The sequence below is a fragment of the Cydia amplana genome, chromosome 2 (genome assembly GCF_948474715.1).
Source record: "Cydia amplana chromosome 2, ilCydAmpl1.1, whole genome shotgun sequence".
NCBI lineage: Eukaryota > Metazoa > Arthropoda > Insecta > Lepidoptera > Tortricidae > Cydia > Cydia amplana.
Genome location: NC_086070.1, coordinates 23,375,461 through 23,393,333, shown reverse-complemented (window position 1 = coordinate 23,393,333; position 17,873 = coordinate 23,375,461). Strand labels below are relative to the sequence as shown.

Here is a 17,873-nt window from a genome sequence, read left to right as displayed (position 1 = left end):
TAGTGCAGCTGTGGTTGTAAATGGACTATCACCTTTAAGCATTCTTCGAATCGGGCCGAAAGTCGTGCGTCACCAAGACGACCGTCACGGTCGTATCAAAACCATAACAAGTTGTAAAATCTGAATCGGGCTCCTGATGAATTATACATTTCATAAACCGTAGTCATTGTTTACGTGAATAACAAAAGAGCAACGACTTCATATGATCGTTAGCTGTTTTGTTTCGCGCGATGGATGATTTATTTTAATTGTTTCATCAAATGATATAAAAGCATCATCATTGTTTACGGGCGTTTTTTTTTAAGTTGTCTCCTACACTTTTTTTTTCAAATTTGGGATTTTTTTTATGTTATTTCTACTCAGAATCACGAGCTCTTTCTATCCTAATAGGAGAAAAAAAGTGTCCCAAAATTTCCATACATTTTTCGGTCTTTCCATTCCGCGACCGCCATACGTCTATGAAAAATGGTGACGGAGTGGAAATAAAAACCTTAGGACACTTTTTTTCTCCTATTAGGATAGAAAGAGCTCGTGATTCTGAGTAGAAATAACATAGAAAATCCCAAATTTGAAAAAAAAGTGTAGGGGACAACTTTAAAAAAAAAAACGCCCTTAGATGATAAATCATTTGATGGGAAAGAAAATTCATGCAATTATAGACTTACTGTCTTAGAGCTAAGGATGCAAATCCTTTGTAAACCTGTGCTATTTTCTTAATAGCTAGTACTGTAATCGTGCAGTAGTGTATTTCAATGTAAGTAAGGAGGTATTTACTTAAAAGTAAAAGCATAGTAGTGACTATTTTACCCAGGCTCATCATCTTCTATTATTGTCCTTGCTTTTTGCTATGGCTCAAGAGAGCCTGGGGTCCGTTTGGCAAATAATCCCAAGAATTGACGTAGCTTTGACCATAGAGAAAAAAATACATAGATTGCTCACTCCATACACCAGTTTTAGTACCAAAAAGACTATTAGCATCTAGCATCGAGTAGCGGAACTATCAGTACTGCTACTTGACAATAGATGTAGCACCGACCGGAAAGTCTTATGCTGTTGAGATAAGACTTTCCGGTCGGTGCTACATGTATTGTCAAGTAGCAGTACTGATAGTTCCGCTACTCGATGCTAGATGTAGACACTGACATTAATAGGCTAACTACTCTAAGGCTAAGTGATATATAGAGTGAGCACTCTTGTCTTACTATATTTCTCTATGCTTTGAGGTTAGTGATGTGCCGTTACCGTAAATTACGAGAACAGAGAGAATCGTCGGGTAACTTTCGCGGTAACATTCTCCGTACAGGTAATTATCGAGAAAGTGGTCTAAGTTTAAATTTTTTTAAACTTTTTTTTACAGAATTGATTCTTATTTAGGTAATACAATCTGTATAGAAATTTTCAAAATAATCTGGCAAGAGGAACTAGTTTATTACCAAAATTACCGTAAATTACCGCCGTAAATTACGGGCAATCTTCCCCGCGAATGTTCTCGGGTAATTTTTCTAAGAGAAATTTTAACTTTTATCAATGAATTCAATGATGTATGTAATTAGATGTAAGAGATTAAATACACCATAATATTACATTATTTTACTAATGTTTAATAAGTTTCATTTGATGTGCGAATTAAGTGTTTTTAATGAAATTAGGTTGAATCAAACTTGCATAACGAAAAATAAAGTGAGTTCTTTATTATTTTAGCTTAAATGTATAAAATTCATCTCATAGTTATGACAGTGATTTTAAATACCTAATTCAAAATGTTGTGTAATCTAAAAAAAACATATCTTATACCTTTAAACGAGCAATTCTTATATATTTATTTATATATATTTCGGGGATCTCGGAAACGGTTCTAACGATTTCGATGAAATTTGCTATATGGGGGTTTTCAGGGGCGAAAAATCGATCTAGCTAGGTCTTATTTCTGGGAAAACGCTGATTTTTGAGCTTTTATATGTTTTCCGAGCAAAGCTGCTCAGTCTCCCAAATATTATATTTCAATGTCATATGTAAGCAAGCATTGATGTGTAAGGTAAAGTTTGATTTGTAATGACTTCCATTACAACAAGTGTGTTTTAAGATACAATTTTATTACGTCGCGTGTTTATTTTAAGTTAAGTAGGCTGTTATATTGTAAACAGGTAAACGCTTATCAGCTGGGTTTGCAATGTACCCAGTTACCGCAGTAAAAATAAAACACGTGGAAAGTGCATTTTTGTACTGTGTGGGTACTAACGGATTAAAATAGTTCCTGATGGCCCTCAAGATCCTGCATTTATAGCGCTCGACTTTTCTATGTCCTGTTACTTGTCTCGATAGCGCAATGAGCACGTAAGAGGATCTTTCAGAGTGGTCCTTTATTTATGACAAACTAAAAGAAGGCTTAGGATGGTCCGGAATCTCTTAAACATCCCTACAAAACACGAAGTCCTCACAGTCTGCAGCCATTCATGCCCTTCAGGGCATGCTAAACCTTCCATCGCTTCACCTACACATACAGCAAGAGGCCATCCCCCTCAGCGGACATCCCCAAACAGACAGTGAGTCGGACTCTGGAAACTTCTCAGAAGATCTGAACGTGTCCATTACCACTCCGCTAGGAGCCCATAACTCATATTCCAAGCTGAGTGCATGGGCATCATCAATGCGGCGGCTGCCATCACTGCAAGGAGGGTAGTAGGATCCTCCATCCACATGCTATCCGACAGTAGAGCACTCTTAATCGCCCTGAGCCATATAATTACATCAAAACGCATCAGGTGCGGAGGCGATTGGCCCGGAAACGATTCTCCCGATCCACTTTAGCAAGGTACGCTCACTGCTGCTAGAACGTACAAAGAAACAGCACACTGGCTAAACCAGGCTGGAGGCCGAAAGGCCATGCCTGGTATCAATGAAAGACTCACGAAGTTGCTATTTCAGGATCCAGCAGGAGGAAGGGTGACCATTCCTCTTGAGGGGTTGGGTTGGCTGGACTAGCCCCCACCCCCCGTCATGAAAAAAAGGCGCCCGTCGTCGAGTTACGGAAATCTGCTCGTGCTACAATACAATACAATATCCTCACAACATTCCTGGGAAGACGAAGACCTCCCGGCACATGGTAGTTCAATATCAAGAGGGAGATGAAAGCCCAGAACCTAAACCCTATGGTAACATTGGTAACCCAGAATAAAGCGGTTTGTCTCCGCCGCCGTAAATATAAGCCCAGATAGAGGTGGGACTAATATAAGGAGAAATAAGACTAGAAATTATTATACCAATCAACCACATGTCAGATAACATAAAAATAATAATAACACAGAATAATAATAATGTAAAAAACATTTAAATACTATAAAACCACAAAACTTGTAAGCAAAATTCAATCCTAATTTAATATACTTCATGGGTAAGTTACCGTAAATTCTCGGTAATTTACGGTAATTTTCACTAATGAGAATTACGGTAAGTGCGTAATTTCTCGGCGGCACATCACTATTTGAGGTAGTTTTTACGTAAGCGACTGCCATCTGACCTTCCCACCCGGAGAGGAAACTAGGCCTTATTGGGATTAGTCCAGTTTCCTCACAATGTTTTACTTCACTGAAAAGCAACCGGTAAATATCAAATGATACATAAGTGTTTCAGTTCGTACGTACGTAAGTTCTGGAAAACTCATTGGTACGAGCCGGGGCTTGAATCCTGCACGGAAGAAGATACGGAGCATATCACAATTAATAAATAATCTGCTACGAACATAATATATACAATACAGCCACACAAACATTATTATGTGGCACTGGCATTAAGGTGTTCCCTTTATGGCATATTATGCCGATCCATCAGAGCCGAGCAGCACTGTCGCATATGTGCAAACGGATTTATGGCGAAACAACTGAAACTGGTGGCCGTACGCATTTGGTTAACGAAGGCGAAGTGTGCAGGGTAGTACATACAGCGGTTTAGATTCCGCCTAACCTAATTTTGCATTGTTTTGAATAATAACAAAGTGAGATAGTAGGTATGTCATTATAAACGTCATATTTTCATAGAAAATTGACATTAATTATGTCATTGCAACAGTTTGTCATTGCCTCATTGCAAATAAATACAGCAGTGCAGAGTTAGCGTAGTCCGTCTCTAGCTGGTAAATGTTTTGTCCGATCCTCTTTCCAATTTTATATGATTAATGGTATTTTTAGATATTTGAGAGATCATATTTTATCTCTACCAATAATCTAATTATAGCGCGAAAAACACTTTAAAAATGTGAAGGTGGTGTGGAAAAAAACAGAAATATTTAACCAGGTTTTATAAGATTCGGCAGTGGGTACTGCCGGTCTATTTTCGGTCCAGAATTCTGTCTCGAGTATTTCAATAGCAAGCTCTTTTATTCATGGTTCCAGAGTTTACGATCCTATTCATACCTCGGTACCTATACTTCTTTTTATAAAAACCACATACTATAATTCGAAATTCTACACTCCGAGTATTCGTGAAAGGAAATTCTTTCAAAACCGTAGCGTGGGCGACGATTTAAGGATGACTCACGCTAGACCGGCCGAGGCGGCCGACACGTCTTTTCTATGACGGCTAATCGGCGATCACGTGGTGCTTTCTATAGAAAACGAAGCGCCGGAAGCTCCAGCCCGGCCCCGGCCTGGTCTAGCGTGAGCCATCCTTTAGCCTGCAATGTGTGGAAAACTTTTATCATTTCTAAAAATCTAAAACAAAATCTGGAAAAACAGCAGTCGTGTCCAAAGTCCGTACATTCACAACAGTAGTCGCTCAGTCATTCATCATTTTCATATCTGCGAGATATGAGATATTTTGGCGACAAAAACTCGAACAAAAGCCGGGCGTGTGCGCCGCGAACATTAGTTTTCTTTTGGATGTTATTGTGCCTAGATTGGACTCGTTTGAGTTTTATACAAATACCTATAGAATGTTTGACTTCTGTTTAACTGGAAATGCGTTATTTTTGATGTGACTAGATGGAGTAAGTCGGAGAAAAATGTTTCTTTTCAGCTTAGAAATTTTATAACCTCAAAAGTAGTGGTAACTTTTTTCCTCCAAAATTAAATCTGAGTAAGTATTCACTGAATTAATAGTGTTTATATTAATTATTATTGTATCGCAATATTAGTTATCATAGGAACCCTAGTATTTCGGAAGAAAAAGTTAACAATTACTTTTGAAGTTAGAAAAATTCTAAACTTATAAAAAACGGAGTATATAGAAAATTATTTGGTAGGCCGCTTTAACTTTAAATTAAATGTACCTACATAAACCTACTTGCACCTTGCTCCTAATGCTTCCATTCCTCAATTCAACCTTTAAAGGATATACAATAATTTAACTTTATAACTTTATGCTTATTCATACAAATCGATTAAAATGTTTCTGTGTGACTAAATAACAAACATTCAAATTACATAATTATAAAATATGAGTAGGATTTGCCTCCTACGCAAATATCGCGTCCCTGATTGGAACTTCAAACTTCTCAATTTCAGATTGTATTTTTCTTCTTCTAGGTACTTATTATAGGTTTCATCTCATATTAAACCAATTTATTTCAACTCTACCCCTCTTTTTTGCGTTACACAGTCCATGTATCTTACAATATTGTGCTTACCATATGGCGACAAACCTAATTCCAATTTCACCCCCGCTTACATAAATAATATACCTCAGAATATTTTAGATGCATCACTATGGGGCTAATATGCGTACAGAGGGGGAGTTAACGTATATTGACAGTTGGGGTGACAGAGGGGTGCGGTTACATTTATAAAATGAAGCTCAGTTCAGAAGCGATAAAGAATGTAATATGGTAGTTATGGTGACTACAATAGAAAGAGATTAGAGGTCTAGGGGTGTATTCAGAAACTAAAATGTGATAAGACGTTGGTTTTGTGTTCCGTTTTAAAATGATAGTAGGTATGTATAAGAAAAGAGAGTAACATGATTTTAAACACTATGTACCTGGCTTGAAAGGACAGTGATTTTCGCCCAAAGAATTATAATTATACGAGTAATACCCTCTTGGACTGTACCTATTTAGAGAAACGCAAAAAAAGTTTTATTAGGTACTAATGTTGAAATTACTTTAGGTGCTGTAATCCAGTAATTAAAAACTTTTTTTGGGTTCCTTTAAATTTGTCCATGACATGAGTATATTATTAACTAGCGACCCGCCCCGGCTTCGCACGGGTTGCAAGTATACATTTAAACCTTCCTCAAGAATCACTCTATTGATAGGTGAAAACTGCATGAAAATCCATCCAGTAAGTAGTTTTTGAGTTTATCGCAAACATACAAACAAGCACGCAAACAGACAGACGCGGCGGGGGACTTTGTTTTATCATCACTTTTCTAATTTTTCTATCTGTCATGGTATCTACAAATCCAAACTTGCAAGAATCCAACCAGAAATGTCACCTTTACACACTAAGATTTTACTGCTAAGGGCTTAGAGGATATAACCAAACGGAGTAGCCATTAACAGGCGTTCCCCTCTGTCGAGAAAAGGCGGCCAATGGTCATACACAATGTATAGAATGACATTTATCTGCAATGGCTATTTTTACGTTACGTATACACTTGACGTGCCCCTCCCCCGCAAAAATCTGCAGACTATTTTGTACAGATAATTTCAGACAAGGCGTCTCCATTTGGTTATATCCTCTAAGGCTAAGGGCGTCGTAAGGGTTCCTTGCATTATTGAAGCATGGGGTAGCTTAATATTGTTACCGGTGCGAGGGTGCAATATTACCAATTTGCTACGTTGACAATTGCTTGGTAAATGTTATGTTAAAAGTGTTAAAACTAGTGTAGCAGTACCTAAATGTAAATGACTCATTTTACGATTGTTATCACAAAACACTTATTGTTATAATGAAGCTAAATCTGGGCGTTTGTAAAACGTTTTCAGCCCAATTAGAGATTTAGTTATTCGATCTGTTTCCGATATGATGCTGATCTGTCAGTGTCAAAGGTGTCATTTTTGGTTGAAGAAATGTTACAAAACTATTTTGAAATACCTACTAACCAATAATTAGTTGCAAAAGAATAGTGTTATGTTTCTAATCGGACTAAATGGAAGAATAAACTCAAACAAAACGACAAATAACCTTGGTATTCATACTTAGAGTCAGACCGAGAAAAGTCTGCAGCGATTTTGATAGCCCACAAATACACAAATACAAATACAAATGTTTATTTCTTAGAATATGGTAGATACAATGATGGTCAAATTACAATAAGTGCGTCATATTCTGCCTCTACCGGCGTAGAAATATTACAATTAAGTTGCTATACCTACTTGATTATTGCTAACATGCATATATATTACAGTATTTACATGTCCAGTTTTATAAATCTTATACATAATTACCTAAGAATATATTGGCACAATAGTAGTTAAGTCAGGTTTCATTTACAATTCATTTAATTTATATTACAATAACAATTAGTACAATAAAATAATTAGTTTATTAATAATTAAGGAACTCATTAATGGAATAGAAACACATGTCAAGTAACCAGTCAAACATTTTTTTCTGAAATTTATTTATATCTAGTGATTTTATGTCATTTGGAATCTTATTATACAATTTAATTGCCATTATATATACATTTTTACTAAATATGTTTACCCTTTGTCTAGGAACATATAGTTTGTTTGGATACCTTCCATTTGTTTTATTATTAACGACATCATGTAAAGGAAATAGATCTGGATGTTTTTTGACAAATTTAGCAATCTCATATGTATATACAAGCAGGGCAGGGGAAGAATTTTTAGCTCCTTAAATATTGGTCTGCAATGCACGCAGTGCAAGTGTCATTTTAAACGTCAAACTTCTATGAATTTATGACAGTCATATCTATCTTATTTCTACAAGGAAACACATTTTTCCCAAGCAACAAAAACTCAGTACCTCTTCATACAAGAGATATTCAATAACGACCTCTGATAGACGAGATGGGCCCAGTTACGAGCCGCGGTTATCTCCCGCACCAATAACCTTTAGCCTCCCATACGTCAAACCTTGCCAAGCAAAATGAAATTTTATTTTGTCAACACAAAGTTCAAATTAGAATGGAACAGGAGACCTTATATAGGTCTCTGGGCGACTAGATCAGCGGTCGGCAACCTTTTAGCAGCCAAGGGCCACATAGTAGTTAACGAAGTTGACGCGGGCCGCACTTTCTTAATATTTATGACTTTATCAAACATTGTCGTTTGTCAATATTACATACAAAATAGCCAGGGAGGCTCGCGGGCCGCAAGTGACAGGATCACGGGCCGCATGCGGCCCGCGGACCGCGGGTTGCCGACCGCTGGGCTAGATGATAAAATTGTGATAAGCCAGGGATTTTTGCGAACTGTCGACGCATCATAAAGTCGGAATAGCCCCATAGGCGACGTTAAAGGTTTGATTTTCAATCTACATTATAGATCTTTAATGGGGTTGGCAACTGTTTAATGCTTTTATAGATGGCGCCAGCATAGGTATACCTGTCTCTAGATTTGTTCTATGGAATTTGGCTTGGGCATAAAATTTAAAAAATAAAGAATATAACACTATTTGTAGGATTGACAGGTACAACCATCTGTAAAATACTTCGACCGGCCAACCCCATTTTATGACGATGAACGACTAGGACTCAATGTAGTAACGTTATATTAACGTTATTAACGTTTGATAAAATACGCTCATTATGTAATGAATTCATTTAAAATTTAAATATGCGTTCGCTGTACTGTTACATTATTAAAGTTGCTATTGTTAAATACTGTTGTTAGCATTATAGGCGCTTTGGTACTACTGTAAGCTTATAATTGTAATTGAATAAATAAAATAAAATAAATAAAATAAAATAAGTACTTACTTTGTCGACTAGTCCTGAAACTGCAATTTTTTAAATTTAAAAAGCGGTGTATGTATTACGATGGTGTAATTGTGTAATATGGTTATAAACGTATAAAAAACTGAGAAAATACTAAAAACAACATTGGTATTTTAGTCATTATACCTACTTAATTAGGTAAGTAAGTGTTAAACGTGATGGACCATAGTTGTGGTACTGAACTATAGTTGGGTCGTATTACTTACGGTATGGACTTAAGACGTTAGTCTATTCGAATTCAAAACAAGAATTTTACAAGAGCATAAAGATACATATAAGAGCCATATCGTTGTACACTCTATTCGCGAACTACAAAATGGAAACTTTGCATAGCAGTTCAAGCTTCTTGAATTATGTAAAGTAAGCAGAAACTTACAAAGGAACACAGACAAGATAGTTCGGCCGCGAGATATTTCAGTATGTGTGATGAACCTGCCTATCTTTCAGCTCTTGGTTAAGGTGAAGTGAGTTCAGAAAACGGAGTTTTAAAATATTCGTAGCGCTTTTTTTGGATCACCGTACGGCTGCCATGAATGGTATAAGCAATCTTGAGGCCTTTTTCTAGGGAACTCAACGATTCGAATCCTAAGTTTTTTACTTTCGCTCGATAGAAAACAATCACGAACATAGGTCTAAAACGGACTTGACTGACCTGTCCCAGTAAAGTGAGGTAGTGTGCGTGAAGTGTGCTTGTGTGTGAAATGGGGTAATTTGACAGAATCTGAAAATTTTCCCCGGGCATACCTCGCCTTAAATCTAAAACGACGCTTTTGCCATTAAGGTTTTTCGATTTTCGCACATTATCTTCGGTAGTCCGGCCTAGCTAAGGTGACGATCGCTTGCGCTTCGCTATCGAATCGCTTTGTGTCTCTCTATCACTCTTCCATATTAGTGTCACAGTTGCGTTTCGTTCGCTACGGAGCGTTAGCGCCACAGAACATTTTAAAGAGGTTAGAATGGCTATCGCGCGCAGTTAGTATCGGGACCGGTGTCGCCGCTCGTTCCTCTCCACATTTACTAACACTCGCGCAACGGTAGTAAAAAACTTGTGTGCGTGGTGAATGGATACGCCTCCTTTAGACAGATTTGATGTCTGGCTTCTTAATCTGAAGGATATTGTGGCGCAAAAGGCATGTTTGCTCGCATCGCCATTCTAACTTGTTCTGTGGTTAGCGCATGGCATGTTGCCTACGGGGCCTGTACAGTCAGCCTCAAAGTATCGATAGCGGATAAGATACCACTCTCTAGCAGCTTAACAAAAAGAGTTATACTCTCCTGAGTCCCCCTTGTTATTATTGCAGTTTTGAATTTGGAAAGATTCTATTTTAATGAGGAGGCACACTGAAAGGTTAGGACAGATGTCGCCACTGCTGCCGGCTTTGTTTACGTTTTGTTGTCAAGTGTCAAGTGCGAATTTTTCAGTAATAGGTACTTGCGATTGTTAAAGTAAAATGTATTCATTTATGACTGTACGCGAACTGCATACCTGGTTTCGAAGGAGAAATGCTACAGTTGGTGGAAAAAAGGCTGATTTGATACAAAGATAATCGTTTAAACATATTTGAGGTTATCTTGTGTATGTCTACCAATAATAACCAGTGCCTGTTTCAACCCCAACGGCGTTTATCAGCTACCAATCTTGATTAAGCCTTCACCGAATTAGCCGAGTTTGCAATAAATCGATATTTTCAATCGCCGCGATTCGTATGCAGCTCGCGCGCGCCCTCGGCGGCCAATTTTCCGCAGATTTCCGATGGGGAAGTTTTGGACTTTTGTAATACCCGCGGCGGGTACCAACTTTATCTTGTACGTTGGTTACTGGGAACATGGAGTCCAATTAGAACTGACAGGATGTCATTTTGTTTTCATTCGCCCGTGCGTCTCGCTCGCGCCAATACATTTGAAGGGTCCACGGAAAGAACAATGTCTAGTCACATTTTTCGGAAAATGAGATTTTTATCTCAAAATGAAGAGCTCTTAATGAACTTTTAGTTATATCTTTTGCTACCATTGTATAATAAATGTAACACAACTTTATTTTTAGTTAAATAATACCTGGTCACGGAATTACCATACGTTTTGGCATTGTTCCAAATTTTAAAACCGCGATTACTCAAAATGTCACTAGTGTGACTAGACATGTTCTTTCCGTGGACCCTTCATTTACGAAATAACACGTGCAGACCCAAACTGGAGAAACCAGAATGACAGTTTTCTGTGATAGAACGAAAAATGGTAAATTTTAAAGCATGTTTTTAGCATGTGGCTTTTGCGTATCGTATGAAGTGAACCAGCCGTTACGGATGACTCACTTTAGACCGGGCTGTGTCCAGGCCAGAGCTTCCGGAGCTTCGCTTTCTCTAGAAAGCATCACGTGATCACCTGTCATCTGTCATAGAACAATTTGCGCCAGAAGCTCCGGCCCGGCCCGGACACGGCCCAGTCTAACGTGAGAAGCCTTTGATTTATACGATTAACATATACATGAATAAATTATGTTCATGTTTATGCTATGTTATTTTTAGCCTCTTAAGCAGGTACTCGTATCTTGCCTTGAGATATTATGATGACTTAATTTTTTTAACCTTTCAAAGGTCACAATAAACTAGTTGTAATTCACTCGTCGTGCATAGAGCACGCGATTAAAAGTGTTAGACAATAATAAAAATATATTAAGATAAATGTTAATATAGTTTTACCGTTTTTGTGGTAATTCAACAATTTGTGATTCGTAACTAAAGTTTTTAATATAATAAAAATGTTCAAAATAATATATATGTCGCTTTTTTCTATGTCTATATCGGCAATAGAATATTCCAAATTTGATCAAGGCATATCTAATGGATTGCTTTCAGACTGTAAGTAAAGTTAAATTATTAAATAAACTATTCCTTAGTTAATGTTGTCTGGAAGAGATAAGACTGCCTGTTTTAGATACCTACTTAATGTGTTTCTCTGTAAATATTTTGTTGCGGTTGTGCAAGTAGTATAGTAGTATAGAGGATTTGTATTGTATTGTCTTGTATTCATTTATTAGCTTTAAAGGTCAGAGACATCGGACAGAAATCCATGAAAGAATGAATCATTTTATAAAATATTAATATTTGCATTAAATTGTCTAATCTAATTTAACGCAAATATTAATATTTTACACGTTCGTACAGTCACCTGCAACAATATGTTACACAACGAAGACCGCAAAAATATCTGCCACGATCTTATTTGTAGAGCCATAAAAGCGTGTCACATAGTTTTGCGGCCTTCGAAGAGTAACATATTATTGCAGGTGACTGTACCTACTTCCGAAACATTGTAATCAAAATGATTCTATACGTGTAATCATCTCGGCGGTCAAGGTTGTTCTTCAGTGAGTGCATAATATTTATAAGTGAAACCAGTTTAGTCGTGGAATATTTTAATAAATTCAGACGTCAAACCAAACAGTAATTTAGAGTACAAGGCCTGTTAAGAAAATGCACAATTGAATACATAAATTGTTTTGTATAATTGTTGTAATGAAAATGAGGAATTCTGTATGAAAAAAGAATGACAACACCAAATGCCTTCCTGTCAAAAGTATTGTATATTATATAATAAACTGGCAACCCGCCCCGGCTTTGCACGGGTCAACAAATTATACGTACTTAAGCATCTTCTAACCGCGTGAGTTTTTCAAACTACCCGCACTTGGTCTTGTTTATCAGCTTGAACGTTTTGCGCACTAGGGATGTCACTCTGTCGACACACAACACTAACGATATTAGATTTATCGACTGTCGATATTCGTTTACGCTTACATTTACTAATGACTGGATTCCATGTGTTTCCAAGTGCGGGTAATTCGAAAAACTCGCGCGGTTAGAAGATGATGATTTCTACGTAAGCCAGTCTTCTCCGAGACCACGGGGACAACGCCGTCCTCGAAACGTCGGAGGTAAATCTTAAAATTTAGATACGCGATTAAGTCCCGTTGTACAATTTAATAATATGCAAACGAAGTTTGACGAAACACCGAATTTTTATTGAATTCTTGTTTAAAATGGCGTAACCGCCAGCTCCCATCCTTTATATGTATAATCTCACGTCACACATATTATATTGGTATATTTCCAGATTATTAATTATTTAAAAATATCTACAGGTCCTGGATCGACAAAACCTGCCACCATCAAGCCAAAATCCTTGGAACAGCTTAAACTAGCCGTCTTAGGACCAGGCAGTGTACTATTAGCACAATGGACTGACTACAATTACTATCAAATGAAGAAATTACCCAAAAATCCTGAAATAGACTTCGCGAAAAAGACAATAATGTATATACCTGGATATTTTGAAACGAACGTGCTCCCCGGACCAAGAGTAATTGGGTCTTTGTACAAGGAATTGGGATACAATGTGCTTATTCTGGACTATTTTTATTTCACCGTCAATCATTTTCCACTGTGAGTACGAATTGGACAGAATAAGTAAATTCTTGGTTTACTTGGTAACTAGCTTATTAAGTAAATTCTTGGTTTTATTTTAAATTTTTTGTAAGTCATACCTACGGTAGACAAATTTTGAAAGAAATTAACAAATATTTTTTACTGGACTTTACGCAAACAATTTAATTTATCATCTTTGTTCAAATAAAACTCTGGAATAATTAAATTGTTTTTATTGAAAGTACATTACGAAAATGAACATCTAGGTACTCTTTATTTACCTACTCTTACATTTAGTAAAATCGTAGACAGTTTCATATGTACCCTAGTTTTTTTATAAGATATTAATGTAAGTTCAGTCGGCAGCAGAACTTGCTAAGCAGGCGAGGTGTTCAAAATGATCTTGACGCGACATTACGAGAATAAGAGCGTGTCAAGGTAATTTTAAATACGTCGTCCGCCTAGCAACTTCTGCTGCTGACTGTATATATTTCAATTTCAGGGCAGCACGCATGATACGGCCAGTCGGAAAACATGTAGCCGAAATGCTGGCTAATCTAACAATGCACGGGCTAGATCCAAAAAAACTAGAGCTAGTGAGCTTCAGTCTCGGTGGCCACACCGCAAGCTTCGTAGCCAAAAATTACCGCCAACTGACCGGCAAAAACATTTCCGCTATCACAGCTTTAGAACCATCTGGGCCTTGCTTCAGACACCTCGGACCCAACCAAAGACTGGACCCATCTGACGCCGATTTCGTCTTTACTGTACATTCAAATATAGACGCTTATGGCATAGCAACTCCTCTTGGACATGTGTCAATCTTTGTCAACGGGGGTGAATACCAGAATAATGCTATTTGGAGTGTACCCTGTCTTATATTTTGTAGTCATTCCAAAACGTTCTTCTTATGGATGTCAGCACTAATAAATCCTGGTATTTTCGTGGCGTTGCAATGTGATTCTGTACAGCAGGCGAGGGACGGAGATTGCTACGAGAGGGAACCTAAAGTATCGAACACTATGGATATATTTGTCGATAAAAGTAAGCCGGGTATATATTATCTTCATACATTTAACCGATACCCGTACGGGCTGGGAGCGAAAGGTTTGAAGAGGGAAGATAACCTGTATGTGAAGCATTTGAATTGGCTCAATGCTGAGGAAGTTCTGACGATGTAGGGGAGATAAAGACAATCGCGGGCACCGTGCAATGCCGAAATTGCCAGATTAAGTTTAATTACGAAAATATGAGGAGAATTTCTAATGAAGTCATGTGATACTCAAAATTGTGAGGGCTTAAGGGCGATTCTCAGAGATGACGTTCGGTGCCTGACTTCGGTGCCAATTATTTTTTTTTACTTATTTGATACGCGACTTTATTTCCTAAAATCTAGCCTTAATATAAAAAATATTGGTAGTGGAGGCCTCCATTAGAACCTTATAGTTTTTATGATATTTAAGATTTAAAAAACACCGAAATCATGTGCAGGCACTGAAGTCAATTTGCGTCACCGAATTCAAAAATGCTTACACATAAATCACACTTCAAATATATATCTAAATTATATTATAATTTATTCATATTTTTCATTCTTATTTGTTGATAAGCGATGTAGCGAGGCTAATGATATCGTAAGCTTAAATAAGTTTAATAAATAGTACCTTTGTTTACTCAAGATTTTAAAATAACCAAGTTACGGCTTATGAAACAACATCTCTAGAAGTTATCCCACAGACCCACACTAATTGACTATCCTCATATCATACAATAGGGCAATGTATGGTCCTGAAACGAGTTTCAGACATGTCGACCACAAATGCGCACATAAGTGCCATGAAGGAGAAAATTTTTGCTTCATACAATCCGACGGCACACTCATCAAAAATAAACTTATATTATCTACACCTGATCAATAGAAACTTTTGAGTGGTGTTCAATGCTCAAAGATATTTAATGCACTTATAAAACAATGTAAACAATACGGAAAACAAGTATTTTTGCTAGACTTATAAATAGTATTTTTGAATGACAGAGTTTTAAAGCGTGAACTCCCTCAATTTCAAACTATTTGAAGTGTAAACAATACGAAAAACAAGTATTTTTACTAGACTTATAAATAGTATTTTTGAATCACAGAGTTTTAAAGCGTGAACTCCCTCAATTTAAAACTATTTGAAGTGGTTGACTAATGCCTAAAGATCTAGTCGCCTGTTAATTATGTTCTCCTGCACCCTCAAACACTTCTATGTTCAATTTGTGTTCATGACCATGCTTTAGAAATATTGAGCAGTACGCTCAGTGCCTTTGGAGCGATCTCGACATCAGAAGGCCACTTTATTTTTAATCCCTTGTTCTGTGGGTGCATCTTGCATAGTAACACAAGTTATTTAAAAAGAAGTGGGATCGAATTGACTGCATTTATTTAATATGGCTGACACGTTTAAAGGTATCGAGGTGTAGGGCGTCAAGTGATACAGAGGACAAATTCACATAATTTACTCCATTGGATTGAAGAGAATATCAAGACAACAGCGGAAAGAGAAAAAGAAAAATCGGGTCTACAATTTTCAACATACGTCTGGTGAAAAAAAAACTACTCATTGTAAACTAGTGATTTTGTGTACCTATACTATGACTTAATTTACGTACAAGCATAGTTTTACGTTTATACAACGTATCTTGTACTTTTTAGGTGTGCTAAGTTAGAAAATAAAGTACAAGAAACTAGTTTACAAAGCAGGGTTTGAATTCGGTGATCACTTTCTTGATATCGGTGGTCAAAAATTCCACCGAAACCAAGGAAATCAACACCAGTGATATCAAAATTGATCGCTTTTTAGCAATTACAGAATTAGCATGAATGATACAGAGATGATGTACTAATGATGAATTCACGTACTTTTAAGGATTTCTTAATCACTTGCATAACGATAAATGCACTAAAACTGTGGGAGAAAACTGCACCACCGATCTCAAAAAAACATAGGACCAAACCCACCGAATGACAGAGAAACTTTAAAAAAATCACCTTAGTATACTGTGACTGCACCTGTACTTTATTCAACGGTTAAGGCACAACTAAAGCATACTATGTTTGAGCCACTCAGTTCCTGGTCTACAAGTTTGTAAGAGTACAGACATGGTTTACAAATTGCACCGAAATCAGTCACTAGCCCGGGACACATCGCAAATTTGGTTTTATTCAATGTGTCAAGCAAACACATTATTTTGATATAAAGAATATGATCAGTTAACTAATACCTTATGCGTGAATACCGATAATAACTCCGATCTAATGCCCCATCTTGAGTAATATTTTTTTGTTTCAAACAATCTGGGTGCGGGACACGCCCACCGAACATCATTTTTCGCATTTGAATTTTTTTTCGTGTATTATATAAATAATAAATAAATAGTTTGATAGTGTTCCAGACAGAATATATGCTGGAGATTATGCCTGAATTAATTCAGATTTATTGAACAGTAAATTCAATGTTTTTTTGCCCCGGACACGTAAAAATGGCCCTCCTGAGAAATGCCCTTAAGTATCACTCTCACACAAACCCCTATCGCTGGAGTAGGTAATTAATTAGAAAAATATTTTCTTACAGCCGTCATATCCTTGTATCAAAAACCGAGTTTAAAGTGTTATTGAGTGGCAAAGTAAGCTCTTGTTATTTATAACTTATCTTTATCAATTTTAATGTGATCATGCGGTCATTAGGTAGGTAAGCAATAATAAAAATTTATTTTAGTAAATTGAGTATTCATTTATTTTTACTCTATATTAAGTTATCTCAAATACAGATATATTGAATACCTTGCCCATCGTAGTTTCTCTTCACGGAATTGTTCACACTTGTTTTGCTACTTCACTTATTCCTTACAAAAAGTACGTTTTAACAAAGTTTCCGAGAAAATACGATGGGATTTTTTTTTTCACTTTTCTACTGTCTACAAGATGAGCCTGTCTACGCTAACTTTGCACCGATTTGAACAGAATAAAATGAGTGTCCTTATAAACCTCATAATACTGTTATAGATTTGTCATTAATGATGACATTCACACTATGTTGTGCAGAGTTGACTTAATTCGCTTATAGTTAGTAGATAAATAATATTAAAAATAAATGAAAATAACAAGTCATCAAAATTTATTTGTTTGAAATTAGTGTACAGTCACCAGCAAAAATATATGACAGTGGGCAGCCGTGCAAAAATATCTGATGCTCCATTGGAGGCATAAGGATATGACGACACTACCTCGGTAAAAATATGTGATGCTTTGTGGCCGGCAAAAACATTGTTAGTGTGTATCCGCATAAATATCGGATCGGGTCGCTTAAAAATATTTGACGACTCATAAAAATCAATATTATGTGCTTACTCTCATCTGGCATAAATATCTCTCCACTGTGAATGCAAATATATCGGACGGCAGACGGACCGCCTATATATCTGACACGAAATTATGAAATATGTCATCAATCGGCAAAAACGAACCATACCTGTATAGCATAGAGCCTTAAATTGTAATGAAGTGAT

General features: G+C 36.7%; 1 protein-coding gene across 1 annotated transcript; it reads left to right on the top strand.

Moving 5' to 3' along the window:
- The first annotated feature begins 11,649 nt into the window (after nt 1–11,649).
- On the top strand, nt 11,650–14,588 carry LOC134660757 (lipoprotein lipase-like). The gene is made up of 3 exons (XM_063516547.1): nt 11,650–11,759; nt 13,043–13,343; nt 13,828–14,588. The coding sequence occupies exons 1-3, from the start codon at nt 11,660–11,662 to the stop codon at nt 14,504–14,506; spliced, it is 1,080 nt and encodes a 359-aa protein (XP_063372617.1). The 5' UTR covers nt 11,650–11,659; the 3' UTR covers nt 14,507–14,588.
- Nucleotides 14,589–17,873: the final 3,285 nt, after the last annotated feature.

Bases quoted from the DNA above. Each gene is read 5' to 3' on its own strand.
- LOC134660757 (XM_063516547.1), top strand. From the start codon at position 11,660: ATGTTCAAAATAATATATATGTCGCTTTTTTCTATGTCTATATCGGCA. The intron at 11,760-13,042 runs GTAAGTAAAGTT...AAATATCTACAG, and splicing joins TAATGGATTGCTTTCAGACT to GTCCTGGATCGACAAAACCT. The intron at 13,344-13,827 runs GTGAGTACGAAT...TTTCAATTTCAG, and splicing joins ACCGTCAATCATTTTCCACT to GGCAGCACGCATGATACGGC.